This window comes from Ahaetulla prasina, chromosome 2 (genome assembly GCF_028640845.1).
Source record: "Ahaetulla prasina isolate Xishuangbanna chromosome 2, ASM2864084v1, whole genome shotgun sequence".
NCBI classification, from domain to species: domain Eukaryota; kingdom Metazoa; phylum Chordata; class Lepidosauria; order Squamata; family Colubridae; genus Ahaetulla; species Ahaetulla prasina.
In genome coordinates, this window is record NC_080540.1 from 196,272,966 (window position 1) to 196,294,276 (window position 21,311).

Consider the following 21,311-nt stretch of genomic DNA (forward strand, 5'->3'; position numbering starts at 1 on the left):
GGCGTTCACGTGCTAGCCTGCTGCTCTTCCACGGGAAAGCTCCTCCGCGCGCCCATTGGCTAGCGCGCAGCTCACTCCCCTGGCAGGAGCCTCCGTGGAGGAAACGGGTCTTGTTCCCATGTTCTGTAACGAGATCCGAGCTGCGAGGAGAGCAGGATGACCCTGGAGGAGGTGATTTGCTAAGGCTGAATGAATCATCTTTAGAAATTCGCTGTAACCGCTCGCTCTACGTATAACTCCAGTTAGAAGGCGCAAAAAGCTGCTCTGTGGGTGGGGAAAGAAACAGTCGGAGACCTTGAAGTGCTCTTTAAGCATCCTGAAATTTCCAGGTATTAAGTGGGAGACGAGGAAAATTTAACTTCTAAGTATACTTGTTTTAAAGTGAGCTGAGCCGATCATTTCTCCGTGTTTGCTTCCGATGTTGGCTTTGGAATTGAGCCGTAGAAGAAATATAAAAGTCTACTCAGATAACGTATCCAAAGTAGTAATCCTATATCCGGGTAAGCATAGCTCGTGTTCCTGGTGGGTTCGGCGGGTGGAGGAGCGCGCGAAAAAGAAAAATCTAAAATCGAACCGGCACGGGCTAAGATCTAAGGCGATAGATAGAAGCTAGAGTAATTAAAAGTAGTACATTTGGAATGAATCGTCTTGGAAGCAAAACGGTTTGAGTTTCGCAAGTGACTCGCCCGTGTATTGTGTGTTAGGTTAAATGCTGCTTTCCGCATCTGGTTACTGCGAAATAGTTTGGGAAGAAGCTTTCTGATATTTTTATTTTCCCTCTTCCCTCCCCCCTTCTCCATGCTTGAATGGATTCTTTGAATGTTAAAAGAAAGGGACGCTGTGAACTCGTTGCTCGGAGGAATTAAAAGCACCGGCCGCTGAATAAAAGCGACCTGACAAGGTGCGGATCGCAGGTCTGGGCTGCATCTTGGTATTTCTAGATGGCGGAGTGAGGCCCCCGTCTGGCAACACTCATCTTATCTGCAAGCTTGGAGCAAGCTATAATTTCTGGGGGAAATGGAGACATTTCTCCATCTGTTATCTTACCTCCTTAGAGCTTTGAAGATAGTTTCCTTTGGCATGCAAAAATGAGAGGGAATGATTTGATGCTTGATTCAGATATACTCACCTACCATACCTTCTTGTTTTAGGGAATGAATTTGTAATACCTGCAGGATGTGAAATTCTGGTGTACGTCTGTCTTCTGCCCCACAGCTTGAAGCAGCAATCCAGTTCATCTCCTTTGCCCCTATGAGGTACGTCAAACACTTTTTAAGAAGCAAGAGGGATCTTTTGAAAGTTAATTTTCTCTTGTCCACAATCACTTATATATTAATAATTTAATGAGATTTACTCCCAGATAAATAGATATATTTCTGTAGATGTACAACCTATATATTTCTATATATGTATATATGTCTATATACAAAATATATCACTATCTTGACATATTTAAATCACCCCAGAGAATTTTGGAGTTCTTTGAGATGCTGTCAGATATCCATAATCCTTTAATTAACATACAACTATATTCTCTCAACTGTGAAGATGTATTTTGGGTCTGTGTACCATATATAGGATCAGTCTGCACTTCTGTATTGTGAATATGATAGAACAGGGGGACATCCAACATCACAGTTTCTTCCTTCAAATATCCAGGGGTGTAGATTTCCTGCTGCTGACTTGTTTATATTAGTGGAAGGATGACTAACTGTGTAAAACACTTAGCAAGTCCCAAAATATAATACCTGACCCAATCAGTGAACTATTTTTAGTAAATATCGATAAGATAAATATTTAGTTTTAAACAAGACTGGTAACCTAGCTAAGATTGCATAAGTAGGAATGGATGCTATCATTACAAAATGTAAAATTTCCACACTAAAGCGTCGGCTTCATACAGTTAACCATAAATCCCATTGTTCCCTAATGCTTTCATTCATTTTCATATTCCAAGGTGGCCAAGTCAGGCACATTTATAATTAACAAAGAAGATAGTAAAGGGATGCACCACTCTCGGTTTTGCCCACATGTACAACAGCAGTATGCTTTCTGAATTTTAGATGCTGTATTTAAATGGAAAGGCTGCTGTTTTCAGAGGTAGGCTTGCTAGAAATCATCCTCCTGGCCTAAAAGGATCTTGACATAATCCAGTCATTACAATTTGTGATCAAAGACCAAAAAAGAAAAGAAAAACCAATACGATCCAGTAAATGCAATGGGGAGCTAGCATGTTAGAGGGAGAAAAGTTAATGTTAATCGTTAAATATTGGTGGCCTTCTAGCACAGTTATAACTAATTACCCAGCATATTCTAATAGCAACTGAAATTTATCAAAATGAAACAAAGTTCACTGAAATATTGGTTGATTGATCCATTCATAAAATGTCCGTTTCAGGCCAGCCCGTTCACTTAATAAGGAGGGCAAGCATTAATTCATAGTACCAAGTATGGTATAAAGGGTAGCTCAGCAACACTTATAAAATTGTTCTGATGGCCACATTCAAACAGGACAGAAGTGTTCTGAGTAATATCCCTTTTAATTATATCCCTTTCCAAACATGCAGGAGTAAAAAAAAACATAGTGCTTGCTAATATAAGTGCCTTCCTGTGCAGAGCAGAGAGAGTATAAGAGTTCCAATTACCGGTATGTCTCGATAAAAATCTGCTGCAAAGGCCCCCATCACAATGGGTTGAAACTTTGAGTATGCAGATCCATATCACGGATCCTTTGTCTGACCTCTAGCATGGTTTTCTCTAATTCAAGCATAGTGAATGAGCTGAGAAGCTTGAGTTAAAAAAATAAAAATCCAAGGATACATTTTCTTCTAAGAAGAGGCAGAAAGGATTGGTTGAACTAAAGACTCAACCCAGAAATTTAATTTTAGGTAATATTCAAATTTTCCTTTGTGTCACAGCCCACATTCAGCTAAAGAAATACTTTTGGCCAGGATTAATGTACATAAAGCATTCTAATGCATTTTGACTGAATTATAGTCTTTACAACTTTGTTTACTTATTTACTTTGATCTGCAAAAGCAATTCTTAGACCAACAATGGCCTCAGTAGGTTGATACTCTTCTCTCAGCTTCAAAAAGTCAGCATAATGACCTAAATTGCATAAATTTGAGGTGTGTTAAATCCATGGTTATCTAATTCTTTGAGTAGTCAGAAATAGGAGAGGTTGAAGAGACCAGGACAAAATTGTAAGGACAGGAAGTGATTTAATTTATATTCAAATGAGAATGAAAGAAAAAAATGGATTTGCTTAACAACCATGTGATTCACTTAGTCACTGTACAACTATCATACGAACGGTCATAAGAATCGAGTCTGGTCATGTGCCTCGACTTAAGACCAAAATTTCAATCACAATTATAATCATAATTCAAGCATCTTTTATTATAAAGCTTCTGGTTTCTCTTAAGATCATTTATATTTTACTATTGTAATGTTCATATTTCTTAGAATTAAGACTCATCAGGTAAGGTATCGTATTTTTTGGTGTATAAGACGCACCTTTTTATCCCCAAAAAGAGGGTGAAAATCTGGGTGCATCTTATATGCCGAATATAGCCCCGCCTACCCGTCAGCCCCCACCCTTTGAACATTTTTGGACAGTTCCAGGCGGTGGGGATCTGGGCCGGAACACAGCCTGTCCTGAATAGGAACAAACCTCTTCAGGACACTTAGGGTGGGGGGAATCTGCCTGGCGGCTTCGGTGAACAAGGCGGGCCCCACAGTTCGCGGCCCCACAAATTGCGGAAATCCCGATTCCAAAGGAGAGCGTTTTTGAGCAGCAGCCCCACAATCCCCTTCCTGATTCCAAAAGTGGGGTGTGCAGAGGCAAAAAAAGTGCTTCGTGTTTTAGGCGGTGTCAGGCCTGGAAACCATATTAAACTTTAGGTTTCCAGACGCTGCCACATTTTTATCCTGAGGGGAGGAACCTTGACAGGCGGCAGATCTAGCCAGGAGGAAAGAGGTGAGTCTGCTGAGAAGGAGGACGAGGGTACGCAGCTCTGCAATGTGCAACGGGAAGGAGCACTTTCAGGCAGCAGCGCTGCAATCCTCTCCACGAATCCAAAACTGTTTCCGGTTCCCCACTGCACATTGCAGGGGAACTGGCCGCCGCTCTGAAATTTGCATTGGGGAACCCGGCCAATGGGCAGCGGTGGCTGGAAAGGAGAGATGTTTCATGGCTCCCACTCAGCTCAGCTCGGCTCCTGGGCATCGAGAGGGCTTAGGCGGTGGCAGCAGCAGTGGCTCCTCACATTGTTGGGGAGTGAAGTCATCACGACCATTGCCTGGCCTGAGCCGCCCGCTGGGCAGCCAAAGGGGTGACCAGCCGCGAACCGTGTTGCCTGCCTTGTTTGCCAAAGCTGCTGGGCAGATTCCCCCGTCCCGACAATCCTGAAGAGGTTTGTTTCCCAGGCTGTGCTCCAACCCTCCCCCCAGAGCTATAGGTAGGAAGATGGGGGCATCTCTGGAGCAGAGCCTTCAGTGCAAGTCCCTCTTCTGCCCTCATGAAAATCATCCTCCACCCAACTCATTCCAGTTAAACACATGTAGAGTTATAGGGTTTGTTTTAAACAGGTAACTGTGGTGCTTGTTATCAAAATCAAATGGAAGTCTGGACATGGCTGATCCTGATGCTGATAGGCAGAGGCAGAATTCTTTTTTTCTTGTTTTCCTCCCCCAAATTAAGGTGCGTCTTATACTCCGGTGCATCTTATACACGGAAAAATATGGTACCTTTTAACTGTTTGTAAGCCACCTAGTGTAATATATGTGAAATGAGCAGCTGTATAAAATTTATAAAAAAAATGTCAGGAAAAAAATATCTCAGATACAAGTCTGTACTGCTTAGTTGGAGTGAGGGCAATCCCTGAGACTTGCAGTTTGGTCTTAACAGATACAGGATATAGTTAGATTAGGCATTTCCAAAGATTTCCTGTTTAATCTCAAGAAAATTGGATCTCATATCCAGGAAAATGAGATCCATAATCTCAAGAAAATGGATCTCATTTTCTCCATAGAGAAAATCTTAGAGAATAAAATGGTGTGCAATTGTACCTTTGTTTGCAAATATGACTATCTATCTATACATACATACATACATACATACATACGTACATACATATATACATGCATATGTACATACATATATATGTGTATGTGCGTGTACAGATTGTGCAAAACATTCTGGAAGGCTAAAGGATGTAAGGGAGTTACCTCACCAGGTATAACTGGTGACATTTTATGGGTATTCCTAGTATGTTTTCAAAATTCCAAATTGACCAAAGGGACTGGTCTTTAATGAAATTTAACCTCTTCTGTAATATGAAAGATCTGTAGATGAAAATATGTGCTACTGAAAAATAATATCTTTGGATTATGATGGCAATTGGGACTGGGATTGCATCACTAAGCAATGTGATTGTAAAAGACAATGTCACGTGACTGCATCACTTGGCAGTGGCAATTCTGGGCAGGTTTTTTTTTGCTGTTGTAATCCCAACACATGCGGATCATTAAGTGGGACGAGACAGAAGTCCTAGGTAAATAGCAGGGGGGCGGGGTGGAGATTGGGGAGGACCTGGGAAGGTCAGTGGAGAAGCATGGGCAGGATGGGGAGGTACTACAAGTGGAAAAAAAGCGAGACCAATTTACTGGAGTGACTTGTGGCCTTCTCTACTGGCTATCTTGTTGAATTTGCTTGTGGTATGCCAGCAAGGAAGGCTTGTGGGATGCCAGGAAGGAATCACATAACCATAGCTCCCTGCAACATTGTAATTGTAAACTGGATTGTGATCATGACCACTGAAGTTCTATGGTAGCCGGAACTCCGAGGACAGTTCTATGTCCAGTGTTTCTGTGCTGCTATAGCTTTAAATGGGCGCTGAATAAATGTACATAAACTGAGGACTATCTTAAATTGAGTGCACTTGTTAAAATATGTCAGGAACTATTATGGGGGGGGTCCTCTGCTGTGGTTGTAAATAGTAATGAAACTAATATCATAAAAAAAGAAGAACTAGATCTCAATAGGAGCCAACAAGCAGCAGGGTGTTTGTTTGCTTGTTTGTGTTATCTGTTGGCAGCACCTTTCGCTTTGACTAGATTGCTATTGATGTCTAAGATATCTTCAAGATGACAGTAATCATTTCCTATAATTGGATGCTTTGCTATTCAGCTTGAGGTTATGATTTGGTCAGCACTAATAAAGTTCAAATGGCTGGCTCCCATACTAGCAGCATACCATTGTTTCCTTCAATGAGTGGATCAGTTGAAAGAGGTCCAGCCCACAATAGAGCCAGCACCGTGTTGTGGTTAATGTGTTGGACAGAACTGGGGGGACGAGGGGCAGGTTTACAATGCTAGAGCTCAATGAGTGATATTGGGCCAGTGTTTTCTCTCTCAAACTAAGTACCTCCAGATTTGTTGATAGGAGGATGAAATAAGGAACATCTGCGCATGTGTGTTCTTGTGAGTCCTCTGAGAACAGCTGGGATATAGATCTAATAAATAATATTACCCAGGAGAGCTATTGATGCTCAAATGTAAGGAAGGGCAATTTGCTTGTGTCAGACTTGCAAGTTGACACGTAAACACCAGCTGGCTGGAGAGCTATTCATAATGTCTCCTGTGATATCACAGGAAGTGTAGAATAGGGGTTTTTTGCCTGCTCTTCAGTGGTTTTCCTGAAGTTTAACGCTAAGGGTGAGAAGAGGAAGTTCCTTGAAGCCCTACTGCACTCATTTCTAGTGTTTAAAACCCTATGAAATTGGCCTAAAGTGGCAAGTAAAATTTAGCAGCAAAATGACTGAATTAAGAGAAAGATTGGGACCCACTATGGGTTGTATGATGTAGAGGGGGGGAGTTGGATTGGAAAAATAATGCCGTTTGCCTTTCAGATGCCTAATGTTTCTTCCCCAATTAGCACAGATATTGCACCACTGAAAACCAACTATTTCCTACTGAATTACAGCAGTGCAGTTTTTAGGTGCGGGAGAGCTGTAAATTGGCTGCCAGGAGCTACATTTGGGCCACAGATTGGAAAATATTTTATTAATGAATACTAAAATACAAGAGCTACCCTTTGCTATATGCCTGCAATAATATGCAAGTATGAATAACCTTGCTGCTTTATGAGCTACAAGATGATTATTTCTTTAACCTGCATTCCTGAAATTGGACATTCAGTTAATTCTTTGAATTAATACTTTTGCTGGACCACCCTCTATATTCTTCTATTTCCAACTTACAACTCATAAAGCCCTTCTTCCCATCAGTCCCCGCCCATGCTTTAAAACGCCACTTCAACTTGATAGGACAGGTTTGCTTCATGCCACTCAAGTATTTTTATTATACTTTGGGGTAAGGGGAGATAATCTCAAAGAAGCAGACTTTTGATTGCAGCAAATAGTTACAGAAAAAGGGTAAGCATTCCATGGCCCACACAAATACCAGGAAGAATTCAGCAGGGTTGGTGGTACTTCATGCATTCCACCCTTGAAATGGCAGATAAATATGTTTAACACTCAGGGCTCTGAAGATGACCTGTACTGCTAGGTCTTAAAGTTATAAAAAATTGAGAAACCAGTCTTTCACAATAAAAGTCATGAAGAGCTGTTGAAAGCTTTATAATAAGTGGTGCGGGTAAGATAAAGGGAAGTCTGGCAGGGATCAAAGATTGAGTAAAAAGCTTCCGGATATGTTTTTAATTGAGAAACGAAAATCTCTTGTCATTTGCATAGAAGGAAAAGACAACCAGTATGTCTGAAAGCTGCTTTTGTGCACCTGTTGGAACTATTTGGAACATGACAGTTTCTACTCAATAGTGCCTGTATTTTCAAGAGATTTTAAAAAGCATTAGAACAGGTTGAAAGAACATTTAAATCTGGTTTTTGTTTGTTTGTTTATAACTAGGCAGATTCCCTGGGCAGGCAGACTGCAGATTATAGAAACTGAAATCCAACATGTCTGGCAGAGAGCAGTGGAGGAAATCTGTCGTGTGCTAAACTTGCTTGTTTGGGTGAACTGGAGAGTTGGAGTTGATCTTAATTTAGTGACTCTCAGACCTGTTTTTTTTAAAGATGCATGGCATGTTTGTTTATATTTATGTCCTCATTCTCAAATAAGCCAAGAGTAGCATACATGTAATAAGTCTCTGTGGGAAAGGAAGGGGGGGGAGTAAAGATTGTGGTTGTGTGTAAATTTTGCAGTCAAATAAACATTATCTTAACATTTTTGACACACATGCCCTCTGGGTAAATATTCCTTGTAGTCATTTACTGAAATCTTTATAGAAGTGCAATTAGTTCCTATTCATCCAAAACCAGTTTGAAGACTAAGAAACCTGTTGACGATGAGTTATCATCATCATGATCACCATCTGCTTTGCTTTGTTGGATTTTGCTTTGTTGCTAGTTGCTTTGGTTTCAGAAATGTATGTAATATTCATATAAGTAGCATTAAATTCTACTTACATATTTCTTCATAGCTATTGAGGCTTTGAAAAAGTCTCGGAGGTTAGATTAAGGATACTCCTTCCATAGGAACCCTGAACATGACCAATCCCCTGATTTCAATCCTCAATCTGACTTTACTTGTTCTATCCATACTACTTGCACTAGTTAATTGCCTCCAGGGTACTAGCCACCCTCACTGGCAGCAAGAGGTCTGCTCTCCATCTTTTCCTTCAGTCAACAACTTGTTTATACCAAGTGTTGCACCTCCTGAACAATTATCCAGAGACAGCACTCAGAGAGAACCAGCAAATTGACTACTATATCCTGTTTATTATTTATTTATTTATTTGATTTTTATACCGCCCTTCTCCCGAAGGACTCAGGGCGGTGTACAGGCAACAATAAAATACAAACACCACAGTATACAATTTAAAATGCAAGTTAAAAAACTTATTATAATTAGCCTAGAACTTTAAAATTTATAAAACCAAACCCCATTTAAAATTAGTAGAAAATTTAAAATCGATAAAATTTATATAATTTAAAATTTAAGCCAGCCCCGTGCAAATAAAAAGGTGTGTCTTCAGTTCGCGGCGGAAAGTCCGAAGGTCAGGTATTTGACGTAAGCCTGGGGGAAGCTCGTTCCAAAGTGTGGGAGCCCCCACAGAGAAGGCCCTTCCCCTGGGGGCCGCCAGCCGACATTGTTTGGCGGACGGCACCCTGAGAAGTCCCTCTCTGTGAGAGCGTACGGGTCGGTGGGAGGCATGTGGTAACAGCAGGCGGTCCCGTAAGTACCCAGGCCCTAAGCCATGGAGCGCTTTAAAGGTCGTAACCAACACCTTAAAGTGCACTCGGAAGGCCACAGGTAGCCAGTGCAGTCTGCGCAGGAGCGGTGTTACGTGGGAGCTACGCGAAGCTCCCTCTATCACCCGCGCAGCTGCATTCTGGACTAACTGAAGCCTCCGAGTGCACTTCAAGGGGAGCCCCATATAGAGAGCATTACAATAATCCAAGCGAGAGGTAACGAGCGCGTGAGTGACTGTGCACAAGGCATCCCGATCAAGGAAGGGGCGCAACTGCCGAACCAGGCGGACCTGGTGGAAGGCCCTCCTGGAGACGGCCGTCAAATGATCTTCAAACGACAGCCGATCATCCAGGAGGACACCTAAGTTGCGCACCCTGTCCTTTGGGGCCAATAACTCGCCTCCAACAGTCAACCGCGGCTGCAGTTGACTGAATCGGGATGCCGGCATCCACAGCCACTCCGTCTTGGAGGGATTAAGCTTGAGCCTGTTTCTCCCCATCCAGACCCGTACGGCTTCCAAACACCGGGACAGCACTTCAACAACTTCATTGGGGTGGCCCGGGGTGGAAAAGTACAGCTGGGTGTCATCAGCGTACTGTTGGTATCTCACCCCGAAGCCACTGATGATCTCACCCAACGGCTTCATATAGATGTTGAACAGCAGGGGCGAGAGAATCGACCCCTGTGGGACCCCACAAGTGAGGCACCTCGCGGCCGACCTCTGCCCCCCTGTCAACACCGTCTGCGACCGGTCGGAGAGATAGGAGGAGAACCACCGATACACGGTGCCTCCCACTCCCAATCCCCCCAACCTCCCACTCCCAATCCCCCCAACTGTTAATTGGGTCCTCGGTTTCTGGGTTGCGGATTGACACCAATCCATGTCCTACCGGGTCATGCAAGCAAATGAAGCCCATCCATGCACGCACAACTTCCAGACAGCACATGAAACCATGCCCCACCCCTGGTCCATGGAAAAACCACCCTGCATGGAGCTAGTCCCTGGCACCTGAAAAGGTTGGATCTCTCTGTCCTCTGTCGGAACATAGTTAGGTAGGCCTCAAAAGAAGCAAAGGCAGATTTTCTTGGATTCCTATCCAAATTTGATACAATCATTTTGAGACATGGGTGTTGGGGGAATTCTCAATCCTTTCCATTTGCCCCTGCACAAGTATCCTTATTGTGCCTTAATTTCTATCTTCCACCTCAGCAGTTCCAGTTACAGCAGTGATGTGTTTCAATTTTTTTTACTACCGGTTCTGTGGGCATGGCCTGGCTTGGTGGGCAAGGCAAGGGAAGATGCTGTAAAATCTCCATTCCCTTCCCAATCCAGGGGAAGGTTACTGCAAAATCTCCATTTCCTTCCAATCAGCTGGGACTCGGGAGGCAGAGAATAGATGGGGGCAGGGCCAGTCAGAGGTGGTATTTACTGGTTCTCCGAACTACTCAAAATTTCTGCTACCAGTTCTCCAGAACTGGTCAGAACCTGCTGAAACCCACCTCTGAGTTACAGGTAACCCAAACCTGGCAACAGGTTGATATCTTCCTTAATTTTTGCCTGAATGAATTTCCCAGTGCATATATTCTAGTAGGTGGGGACTTCAATTCAAGAGTAGGTTGTAATGATGACGTCCACTATGGACTCTTCAATTCCTATCCCTCTGAAGAAGTAATTGAGCCACCATTTATGTCTAGTTCCTTCAAAAACCCCAAATATAGTCTAGCTGGCTTTAGGCTGCTACATTTCATAAATAGACTTAACCTACAGGGATACTTTTAAAGAAGTGTGGTCTTTTTAAAATATCCCTGTTTTCCCACAAACCTGTTCCTTCTGTTGCACAACAGATTCTGTGGAAAATACGGATTTGGTCAGTTTCCAATTATTGGACCTGGTGATCCTACTTTGAAATTGGATCTTATTAGCTTGCTGTTGGAAGACTTACTTTAAAGTGGTGTTTTTTGTTTCTGTTTTAGTAAGAGTAATTAAAGGTAATTTGATCTTTGAATGTATGTATCAGAACAAGTCTTCTGGGGACTCTTAGTAGCAAAAACTCACCAAGACTTGTAAGCAGGCTCCAGAAGCATATCAGGAAATAATTTCAAAAATATTTGCTATTCTGGTTTAGCTTGAAGGTGGATAATTATATTATTATTATTATTTTTATTATTATTTATTTGATTTTTATACCGCCCTTCTCCCGAAGGACTCAGGGCGGTGTACAGGCAAAGTAAAAACAGGCAATACAATATACAATTTAAAATGCAAATTAAAAAACTTATTTTATAATTGGCCTAAAAATTTAAAATATATAATAGACTAAAACCCCATTTAAAATTATTAATAAAAAATTTAAAATCAATAAAATTTAAGCCAGCCCCGCGCGAATGAAAAGATGTGTCTTCAGTTCGCGACGGAAGGTCCAAGGTCAGGTATTTGGCGTAAACCCGGGGAAGCTCGTTCCAGAGTGGAGCCCCACAGAGAAGGACCTTCCCCTGGGGGCCACCAGCCGACATTGCTTGGCGGACGGCACCCTGAGAAGTCCCTCTCTGTGGGAGCGTACGGGTCGGTGGGAGGCATGCGGTAACAGCAGGCGGTCCCGTAAGTACCCAGGCCCTAAGCCATGGAGCGCTTTAAAGGTCGTAACCAAAACCTTAAAGTGCACTCGAAAGGCCACAGGTAGCCAGTGCAGTCTGCGCAGGAGCGGTGTTACGTGGGAGCTACATGTAGCTCCCTCTATCACCCGCGCAGCTGCATTCTGGACTAACTGAAGCCTCCGAGTGCACCTCAAGGGGAGCCCCATGTAGAGAGCATTACAATAATCCATATAATATGGTAGAGAAAGTTACTATATTACCAAAATTCTATTTCTTTACAACTTTCTGCTTTCTCTGAATGGCACTGGCAGAACTGGATTCCAAATGCAATAGCCTTCAGGCTTTCATCTTACCAGAAATGATTGCCTGCTTATCAAACAAGAAATCAATTTTTAGCTATGGTTCCTAGTGTCAAGCAGCTGGTGGCTTTTCTGAGCAAATTAAAATGGTTGACGCTATGATTTTCAACTGGGCAAAAATTATATACTGTATGTTTTTGGTGAGTTATGAAAACCTGGGCTGTTGTTTCATAAAGTTCAAACAGAGGAAGTATTGTACTTTCTCACGATTGCTGTGCATTAAGGACAAATGTGTTAGAGAAAATGCCTGGTAAACTCCTTCTCATGGATTTTGTACTGCATATCTTGTGACCTTATCCACTATTAATGATCTTCATGGCGAAAAGCCTTTAAAATGTCTTGGAAACAGCACTGTGTCCAAGAATATAGTTTGCTTAGGCAACCGTTTCCAAACATAGAAAGAGGCATCTGTTGCTTTGATTCCCTAACCTGAGAGAGAGCCAGTGGTTTAAGATGCCTGTTCTACACAGCTGAGGAGAGCAGACATTAATAAAAGAAGTTTTGGAATTTGGCATATGCAGTTTTACTATTGGCAGATCCTCTGTGTGCATGAGTCAAAGTTTCATCGATGATGAAAGCTTCCTATTTGCAAAATGTTCTACAGAAATTTCAGCAAATTTGAATCAAATACCTGGAATAAAAATTTGTTGCATGAATTCTTAATTCTTAGACTTCTTAGTCTCTGTGACACTTATTTTTGTTTAGAAAAAAATTTAACCTCTTGGGTTTTGGGAGGAGGAGGGGCTTTTTTGCCTGGGTTTTGAATTTTGTTGTTATAAATTCTAAATTGATGGTATAGTTCTTAATGCCAACAAATCAGTTATACATTCCCCATCAATTGTGAAGCTTCTGTGGCTTGTGTAACAATTATACATGAGTTCCAAGCTTCATAGTATAATTATTATTGACTTATTACATTTATATTTCATCTTCTTTCCAAGAAATTACAGATGATATACATGATTCTGCCCTCCCAACTCACTCTTACAAAAGTTACCCTACGTAGAATGTATATGGAGATTCTCAATCATCCAGGTCATGGTTGTCCCAAAGGTGCTTTTCCAAAAGGCACCTGGAATTCATTGGTTTTTTTTCCTTGAAAATGTTTCGCTATCATCCAAAAAGCTTTTTCAGTTCTGACTCATAGGAGACAACCTATGTAGTAATTTTAAAAAAATCTTATTTCCAGTCCAGCTTCAGTGTCTAATTCAAGGTAGCCAAACTAATATATCTTAGTTGTTAAATTTCTCACAGCTCAGGCAAGGAATTATGGGAACTGTAATTCAAAACGTCTGGTTGGCACTAACTTGAACTGCCCCTTTTCTTTTTAAAGCCTTTGATACTATTGGAATCTCTTTTCTGAGGCCAATTTATTTGTATTTTTGTAAACTGACTTTCCATAGAGACTGGAACTTGTCAGGATTGGGGGAGACTAATATGGTGTCTAATGTAGACTGGCTTGCAGTGTAAAATATAATTTGCCTACTTACGTATATATATTCTGCAATTTTTGTAGATTAGATTTTGCTATTTTGCATGTTAATGAGTGCTCTGAGCTGTAACTAACTCAAAAGTGAACCTTGGACAAATATTGAAAGATCATTCATTCACTTCTTGTAATTTGAGCCCACCTGTTTCCGAATCTATGTAATATTCAAAACTGCAAGAAATCTAGCAAGTAGGAAGGAATTAGGTAGTTTTCTTGTAGGCAGTATTTCTTCACATTATTAATATAATCCTTTTCCTTGTTCGTGCCTGGATCCTGGCAAAGTTTTAGGGAAGTGAATTTGGATGTACTGTGACTCAAATTCATTGACATAGTTACATCGATGCAAATTCCTGAAATGTCTCAATATTGTTGAACTGTAAATCTGTGAGGTCACAGGTCTGCTGTGGCTTCCGCTCCAGTTAAGAAGTTGGGGCAGCTCTTTCTTGCTGCAGTCTATTCTGTTTCCTGTTTCTACACACTGAAAGAAAAGTTTCCAATACTTAGAGGAATGGAGAACTTGCTGTAAAAGAAACGCAACCATAGTCTCTGGCAGTTGTGTGTTACTCCGCTCTCCAAGCCTGTCCATGCTTTATTGCTTTGTTGGTTTTGAATACCTAATCGTTCAGAATGCTCCAGACTGGAATGCAGTTTCGACCAAACTCTTTCTGGGTTGCAGGGTGAGTGTGTGGTAAACTATTGTGCTATTTATGTTGCCTTGTGATAGAAGAAAGATAGATGTTATTTCAGTAGAGTGAGGCGGATTTAGTATTGTAATGTTGGGGAAGGTGTGGTTCCGTGATATGAAAGGACATACGAGAATGCTATGATCAAGTAGAAATTTGAATTCTGGGTCTTTGTTTTCATCTACTTGTTGCATCTTCTGTTGAAATCTGCCAAAACTTGGTTCAGATCATACACTTTCTCCATGGAGGAATTCCTATTTCTGAAAATGTGAATATGCCATTTGGTTGCTAGATCAGGGAAGACATATCAACTTGTAACTTGTCCAGCTGTTTTGTTGCCAAATGCTAAAAATTTGAGTTGTACATCCACATTGGTTGTTGTACTTCTGACCTGTATCTGACTGCCTTTATCAAGGATATTAAGCAAGAGTAAGACTGTGAGCTTTATCTGCCCCGCAGAGTCCAGTATATATTTGATATATATCAAATAACTAAAAATACAAAGCTTGAAAATGAGCAGGCTTTGCTAAAACATGTTATCCAGAGGTACACTTATCAGAGAATTGGGACGGCCTGTGGCCTGTTATGTGGCTTTGTAACTGTTTAATGCGCTCCTCTAATTTTACTTTTTATTTATCCCCTCCTCCAGAATCCTGGACTCTTTTCCTCAAAAGCCCAGAATGGCAGTGGATGTAGCCATGCAACTCTACCTGCGGGCGCCCTCTTTGCGGAAAGAGAGCTTTGCCTACAAAATAGCCCCAAAGATCAAGACGCCTTTGCGACCCTGCATCCATGTAAACAGCAGCCCCCTGCTGAACGAGCTGGGGTCAGAGGTCCACGCTCTGCAGGGGAACAGAGTGAAGAAAAGGGTTTCTTTTGCAGACAGCCGGGGCTTGGCTCTGACAGTGGTGAAAGTGTTCTCAGAATTTGATGACCCCTTGGATATTCCTTTGAACATCACAGAACTGATAGACAACATTGTGGGCCTGACCACGGTAGATCATGATGACTTCGTCTTGGATTTCGTACAGCCTTCTGCAGATTACTTGGACTTTCGGAATCGCCTCCAGGCAGACTGTGTTTGTCTTGAGAACTGCATGTTGAAAGATAAAGCTATTGTGGGTACAGTGAAAGTCAGGAATCTGGCATTTGAGAAGGCCGTCAAGATTCGGATGACCTTTGATACTTGGAAAACCTTCACGGATCACCCATGCCAATACGTGAAGGACACTTATGCCGGTTCCGATAAGGATACGTTCTCCTTTGATGTTAGCTTGCCAGAGCGGGTTCAAGCCCACGAAAGAATCGAGTTTGCAGTGTGTTATGAATGTGATGGCAAAGTCTACTGGGATAGCAACAAGGGGTTCAATTACAGGATCATACGTTCTGAACTCAAATCGGCTCGAGAGATTTCACAGCCTTGTAGTGAGCCAGATTTTGGGATTGCTTTTGATCAGTTTGGAAGCCCCCGGTGTTCTTATGGTTTATTTCCTGAATGGCCTAGTTATTCCGGATATGAAAAACTTGGCCCTTATTACTAAATCAGAGCCTCGGGATTATATTTACTACACAAGAATGAAGAGACAGAGATAGAAAACCCTCTTGGAGAGGTGGTTGCAGAGTCAGAGTAGGCAAAAGAACTGAAGTTTGGACTTACAGAATGGAAACAAAGAGAAACGTGAAAACTCCTGGCTGCAAAGGTTTTTAGGGCAGATGCTCTCTTCATGTTCCTTTGAATTTAAACAAAAGGAAATGGTCTCCTGTGACATGACTGCCACAGATAGAATTCAGCACTTGGTGCTGTCGTTTGGGCAATTTGGTTTCTGTGCATCCTTTGAGATACATTACAGTATTGTGAGCTGTGCAAGAACAGATTCCTGCCCCTCCCCCCCTTTTTTTTCTGTATTCTGGAATCAAACTTGCTATGTACCTTTCTGATAAAACTAATTCTCTGAGAAGAAACAAGATGCAGGGATGAGCTAAGCGGTCTTCCTCCTCCTCTCTTAATCAGATTGTACAATCTGTGAGAGGCTAAGAGTCCCAAATGGAAAAGACTATAATTTTAGCTCAAATGATTCTTTGCTTCCTTCCATTTTAGGAATTGCCTTGTTTCTGGGAAGATTCCAAAATGCTTACTCACCATTCTGCCTGTATCTCTTTTCCTAAACACATATGTACATTTCTTTCAGTGACTGAGCCAGACAAGCCCTATGTAGCCTAGTCACATAATCCACCCTTAATCAACCTGGTGCCCTCAGGGTGTGCTAGACTTTAGTTCCTATGATCTCCAGGCGGGACAGTCAGTGGCCTGGAGAAGGCTGATGTAGCATTTTAGTTTCCACAATAAGTAAGAATTTTATTTAGGTGATTTTATTTATCTCCCTCCTTTATTAAGTGGTGGTGGACTGTTAAGAATAAAATTGTTTTTAAGTCTTAACTCCTCGTGACACCATCTTATTTACATTTAATTTTGTTGGGGCCTGCTGGGCTTAAGTCATCTGGGTGAAGAACACTTTAAAATTTCATTTTGTTTCATGAATTTTATAAAATGTCTATAAATTGAATGTTACTGATTTAATAAGATATCATGTCAAATAATGGATACCCACTCATCCTCCTCAACGCTTATGCGTTATAGGAGCAGTTTAACTCAGTGGTAGAACAGACATTTTGAAGTCAGACACAAGAAGGCTTGATCTCTCTCTAGAGTTATTAATATTTGGTATCAGGCTTTTAACAGTACGCTGGACTAGAACCAATTAATAAATGAATTGTTTATTACAACATAAAGAAAGTGGGATACAGTCCATTAAAAAGCATAGAAAAAATGCCAAAGTCTAAAACAATAATTACTATACGAAGCTAAAAGACATAAAATATATGCATAAAAACAATGAATGTTTTAGCAGAGTTAATATCTGAAAGCAGTAGGAAGATGTAGAATTGTCCTGTATGCTGTGGGTATTTATGCAATGGTGGCAAGATGAGCTTAGTGGGAATGTCTATAGTACAGACACTGGAGGAGTGTGTGCTCTGTTGTTTCTGTGTGTCCAGAGTCACAGGGGCATTGTCTCTCTGAGTAGGGGATCTTCCGGTGTTGGCCTTCAATGGCAGCTGAAATGAGGGCAGAACATTGTGGCAGAGTAAATTAAACAGCCATTCAAGAATCCAGGAGTTGTATTATAGAAAAGCTAAAAGCCAGTATGAATGAATTCTAGTGATTACTGTGTGTCAAACATGAGTCCTTTTTATAATGAAATCAGTGTTCAAATTCTTGTCAGTTTCTTCTGACTGAACTATGCAATGGGCTAGATTGCCCTTTCTTTTGACAAATATCCTGGTCTTTTCTTTGTTAATGGGCATATGTAGTATGAAATGAAATATCAATTTCCTATGTTCCTGAACTCTGGTAAAGTTGAGAGGGAAAGATGGTTAACCAAAAATGGTGAATCATTCCCTGCATGCAGAGCAAAACAATCCAAAAACATTGTTTCATCTTCATAAATTTATCACTATTTCTTTTCCAAAATATTTTCCCCTATTGGCGAAAGCTGTAGTAACTACAGGGGATACCATGTTTTATCATTTATTGGGGCCAATCCTTCTCTGGTTCTTGTTTAATACTAAAGAAAACCATTTGACTTTCCACCTTGGATTATAAATCCAACTGACTAGAAAGTTAACCCTTTTCAGTGCTTGTTTGTAGTTATCTATAACAAAATGGTGAAATTACTTGAAAGCTCAAAAATATACGTACTAGAGTTTCATAACTCAACCTTAAAGCTAATCAGTTGTTCTGGTTCTGTTCAATTGTGATGATTGAATAAGAATCCCCATAAATAGTTTTGCTGAATGTGAAGTAGAACTGAGGATTTTAGATTTAGTATCTAAATATCCAGATGAAGTTCTTATGTTCCCTGTTCTGTCTGAAAAAAAATCTTGATTTGGAAAGGAGTTCATGCAGGCTCCTATGCAATTTTGGAAAAGCAGCCGTGACCAAGCTTGATTACTTAGCATGATGTAAGAGCCTTGCCCTGGAATGTTAGCTTGTGGTTAAAAATGGAGAAAGTTTGTCAGCATGCCACAGCTTGTTTCTTAAGAAATGTGAATATCCAGCATTTCCTTAACTCTCTATAATGAGTCCTGTCATTTCATTTGCATGCCTTCAACTTGAATTAAGACTTGGCACCAGACCTGTTAGAAACTGTTTATTAGAAATTTCAGCACAAATACCCAATTGGTCTTAGTTATTGCTGCTTTAATTTTTTTTTTAAAAAAAACTGCAGATGATGTGATCAGCAGTTGCAAGCCTGTTATGATAAAGCTGGACTTGACTTCTCCTACGTGTCATGGGTCTCTTTTCTCACTGCCATTTGAAAAGTGAGAGTGTGGCTTCTTTTGCAATGGGGTTTATTCTGAGGAAAAATTTGGGGGCTGAGCCACTCTGATGTGTTGACTAATACTTTCTGTGAAGGGAAACTGAATCCTCTGGTTGGTTATATGACGGGAAAAAATCATTTATTTTTTTACTTCCCCAAGAAACAACCAGCAATAAAATGCACACTTTAACTGCTGCTTTAACTTAAATAGCAAGATTTTCAAAACCATTTGGAAGTGAAGCCACTGAACACAGCAGTATATATGTTCCAAAGAAATACGTTTCATAAACTTTCTCTTCTTGAAGGCCTCCTGATGCTGCAGGAGATGAAGGGATGGTTGTCTGGAGGGTCTGGGAGGGCTTGAGAAGCAGAAGGCTAATGTGTAAATTTGTAGTTAGAGAGTAGAAAATTAGTTTAAATTACAAGTTTGGGATTGCAAGGGGGAAGGTTACTATAGACTACAAGAAATGTTTTAATCCTTGTGTATATTCAAGAAATAATCTCCCACAGTCATGTGCAAAATCCGTTCCTTCATGCAACTCCTCAATAAAATTGCAAACCGGCTGTTCACAACTGCCTTTCATGTTGAATTAACATGCCAGTAGAAAAAACAAACTGGAGAAACTTAAATGCATTATCTTTAATCTTCTGATCAGGATTATATGCGGCCCTCTTTAGAGAAGGTTTCTTCCTATAAGCCTTGAAACTTACCACATCTTTATAAATCTAGATCCTACTCACATGGTCCATCCCTCTGCATTAATCCTTCATATTTCCACCCTGTCTAGGGATTTGATATAAGACTGAAACATCTCATGTAACAATATTGAACTGGAGAACTCTGGACAAATCAAACATACACCAGTTGAATTGTTTCAGTCCAAAAGTCTGGATTCCCTATATCCCATAACTCAACCTTCCAAAGGCCTTATGCTAAGCTGTAATGGCTTCCTCTGATGGTATCTAAAACTATCCTAAAGGTTTCCAAGAAAGTAGATCAAAGTATCAAACATCATGCCAAAGGGGCAAGGACACAATTTGCTGAACCCAGAGGTGCAAAACCGGAGTTTCTTAGTCTGAATGTTCCTCTGATTGCATTTTTAAAACATGAGTAATTTTAATTATAACTAGTGCACCACTGCACAAAGTCATAGAAGTTTGCTTGGTTTGGCTTTGTTTTGTGGATGGCCATTGGGTTTGTAAACCATGGCTTATTGAGTCACACATGAATCCAAATAATTGGCTTCTTCAGCAGATCTAGCTTAGTGTGATGTGACTAGAGAGAAAGAAAAAAAATACTTGACAGTGTGAAATGCATACCCAGGATGGCTATAAAAAATGCACTTTTATTTCAGTCTTCTTTCCAAATTTCAAAGCCAACTTCTTGGACTTTTGTGTTTTTCTTGCCTGTATGAATGTAATGAGGAATAGTCCATTTTTGCTTCAGGATGCCTTGCATGTTGTTAAATATATATTTTTACACAACTGAAAAATGCACTTTACAATCACAATGAATTTATTTTGTGTAGTGTTTTTTGAAATGTTTTTATCTGAGAGCAAATAATAAACTATTACAAATAAAACGTCCATTGAGTTTTACTCTTCTTTCAAACAGTGAATTTAAAGACTTGGAAAAAAGGTTACTTGACAACTCATGATGAGACTGAAAATTTTACAAAAAGAGAACAAGATTTGGCACTTGTTCTAGATTAATGTTTCTTAAAGTGTGGTCCTAGGATCTACAAAATCAAAATTACTTTCCAGCTTACATGGGGGGAAAAAAGCAACAGCAATGAATGTGTTTGTTTCATTTGTAATATAGAAAATATTGATTAAAATATTCCATTATTAAAAATAAAAAGGGATCCTGAGAGAAAAACGTTTAAGAAACACTGTTCCAGAAGAGAGTTAAAAACGAAACCCTCAATTTATTTAACTGAGAGTAACTCATGTTGAATTCAGAGGGACACAAGTATGTGGTATCTATAACAGCACTAAGCACTGCTCTTTTTTAAAATGTATTTTTTAAAAGTCAAGAATAGCCCATTACACTTTAGAGCTGGTTCACGATGGTTTATGCAGCTATATGTTTTGTCACATTTTATATTGATATTAAGAGATAAAAATCTCACTTCAATTTTACATTCTCTAAAATGTAGAAATAAGAACTACAACCGTTAAATCAGTTTCGCTGTATTCAATAAAATTGATTCTCCAGGACATTTTCTAGGACAGGAGTATACTTGAACATCCCCCATGCTAGAACCATCCAAGAGTATGTGCTTTATATCGGGAGTCTCCAACATTGGCAACTTTTAAGACTTGTGGACTTCAACTCCCAGAATCCCTCAGCTGAGGGATTCTAGGAGAAGTCCACAAGTCTTAAAGTCGCCAAGGTTGGGGACCCCTGCTTTATATAACAATTACTTGGTGATACCAGCTTTTATCACCATTTTTTGGGTTGTTTCAGAAAATTAGTCTGCCCAAAGTTATGGTTCCAGATGGCAGATTTGATCAATACAAAGTCTCA

The 21,311-nt window shown here is 40.5% G+C and overlaps 2 protein-coding genes across 6 annotated transcripts in view; one reads left to right on the forward strand and one right to left on the reverse strand.

Annotated features, from left to right (window-relative positions):
• Nucleotides 1-99: 99 nt before the first annotated feature.
• PPP1R3B (protein phosphatase 1 regulatory subunit 3B) lies at nucleotides 100-20,377 on the forward strand. Of its 4 annotated transcripts, none has more exons than XM_058167646.1 (3): nucleotides 100-171; nucleotides 1,152-1,256; nucleotides 15,052-20,377. In XM_058167646.1, exons 2-3 carry the CDS (start codon nucleotides 1,252-1,254, stop codon nucleotides 15,941-15,943), a joined length of 897 nt encoding a protein of 298 aa, XP_058023629.1. In that variant the 5' UTR covers nucleotides 100-171; nucleotides 1,152-1,251; the 3' UTR covers nucleotides 15,944-20,377. The 4 variants fall into 4 exon arrangements, with proteins under 4 accessions (XP_058023629.1, XP_058023628.1, XP_058023627.1 ...); XM_058167645.1 differs by having other exon boundaries at nucleotides 128-329; XM_058167644.1 differs by having other exon boundaries at nucleotides 128-500; nucleotides 15,052-20,376.
• The window catches only part of ERI1 (exoribonuclease 1), a 65,872-nt gene continuing 45,673 nt past the window's right edge, over nucleotides 1,113-21,311 (reverse strand). The window contains exon 12 of one of the 2 annotated variants that reach the window (XR_009153291.1): nucleotides 1,113-1,249. The gene's annotated coding sequence lies outside the window, so the exon portion shown is untranslated. The remainder of the gene's footprint in view (nucleotides 1,250-21,311) is intronic. The other variant, XR_009153292.1, reaches the window with a different exon arrangement.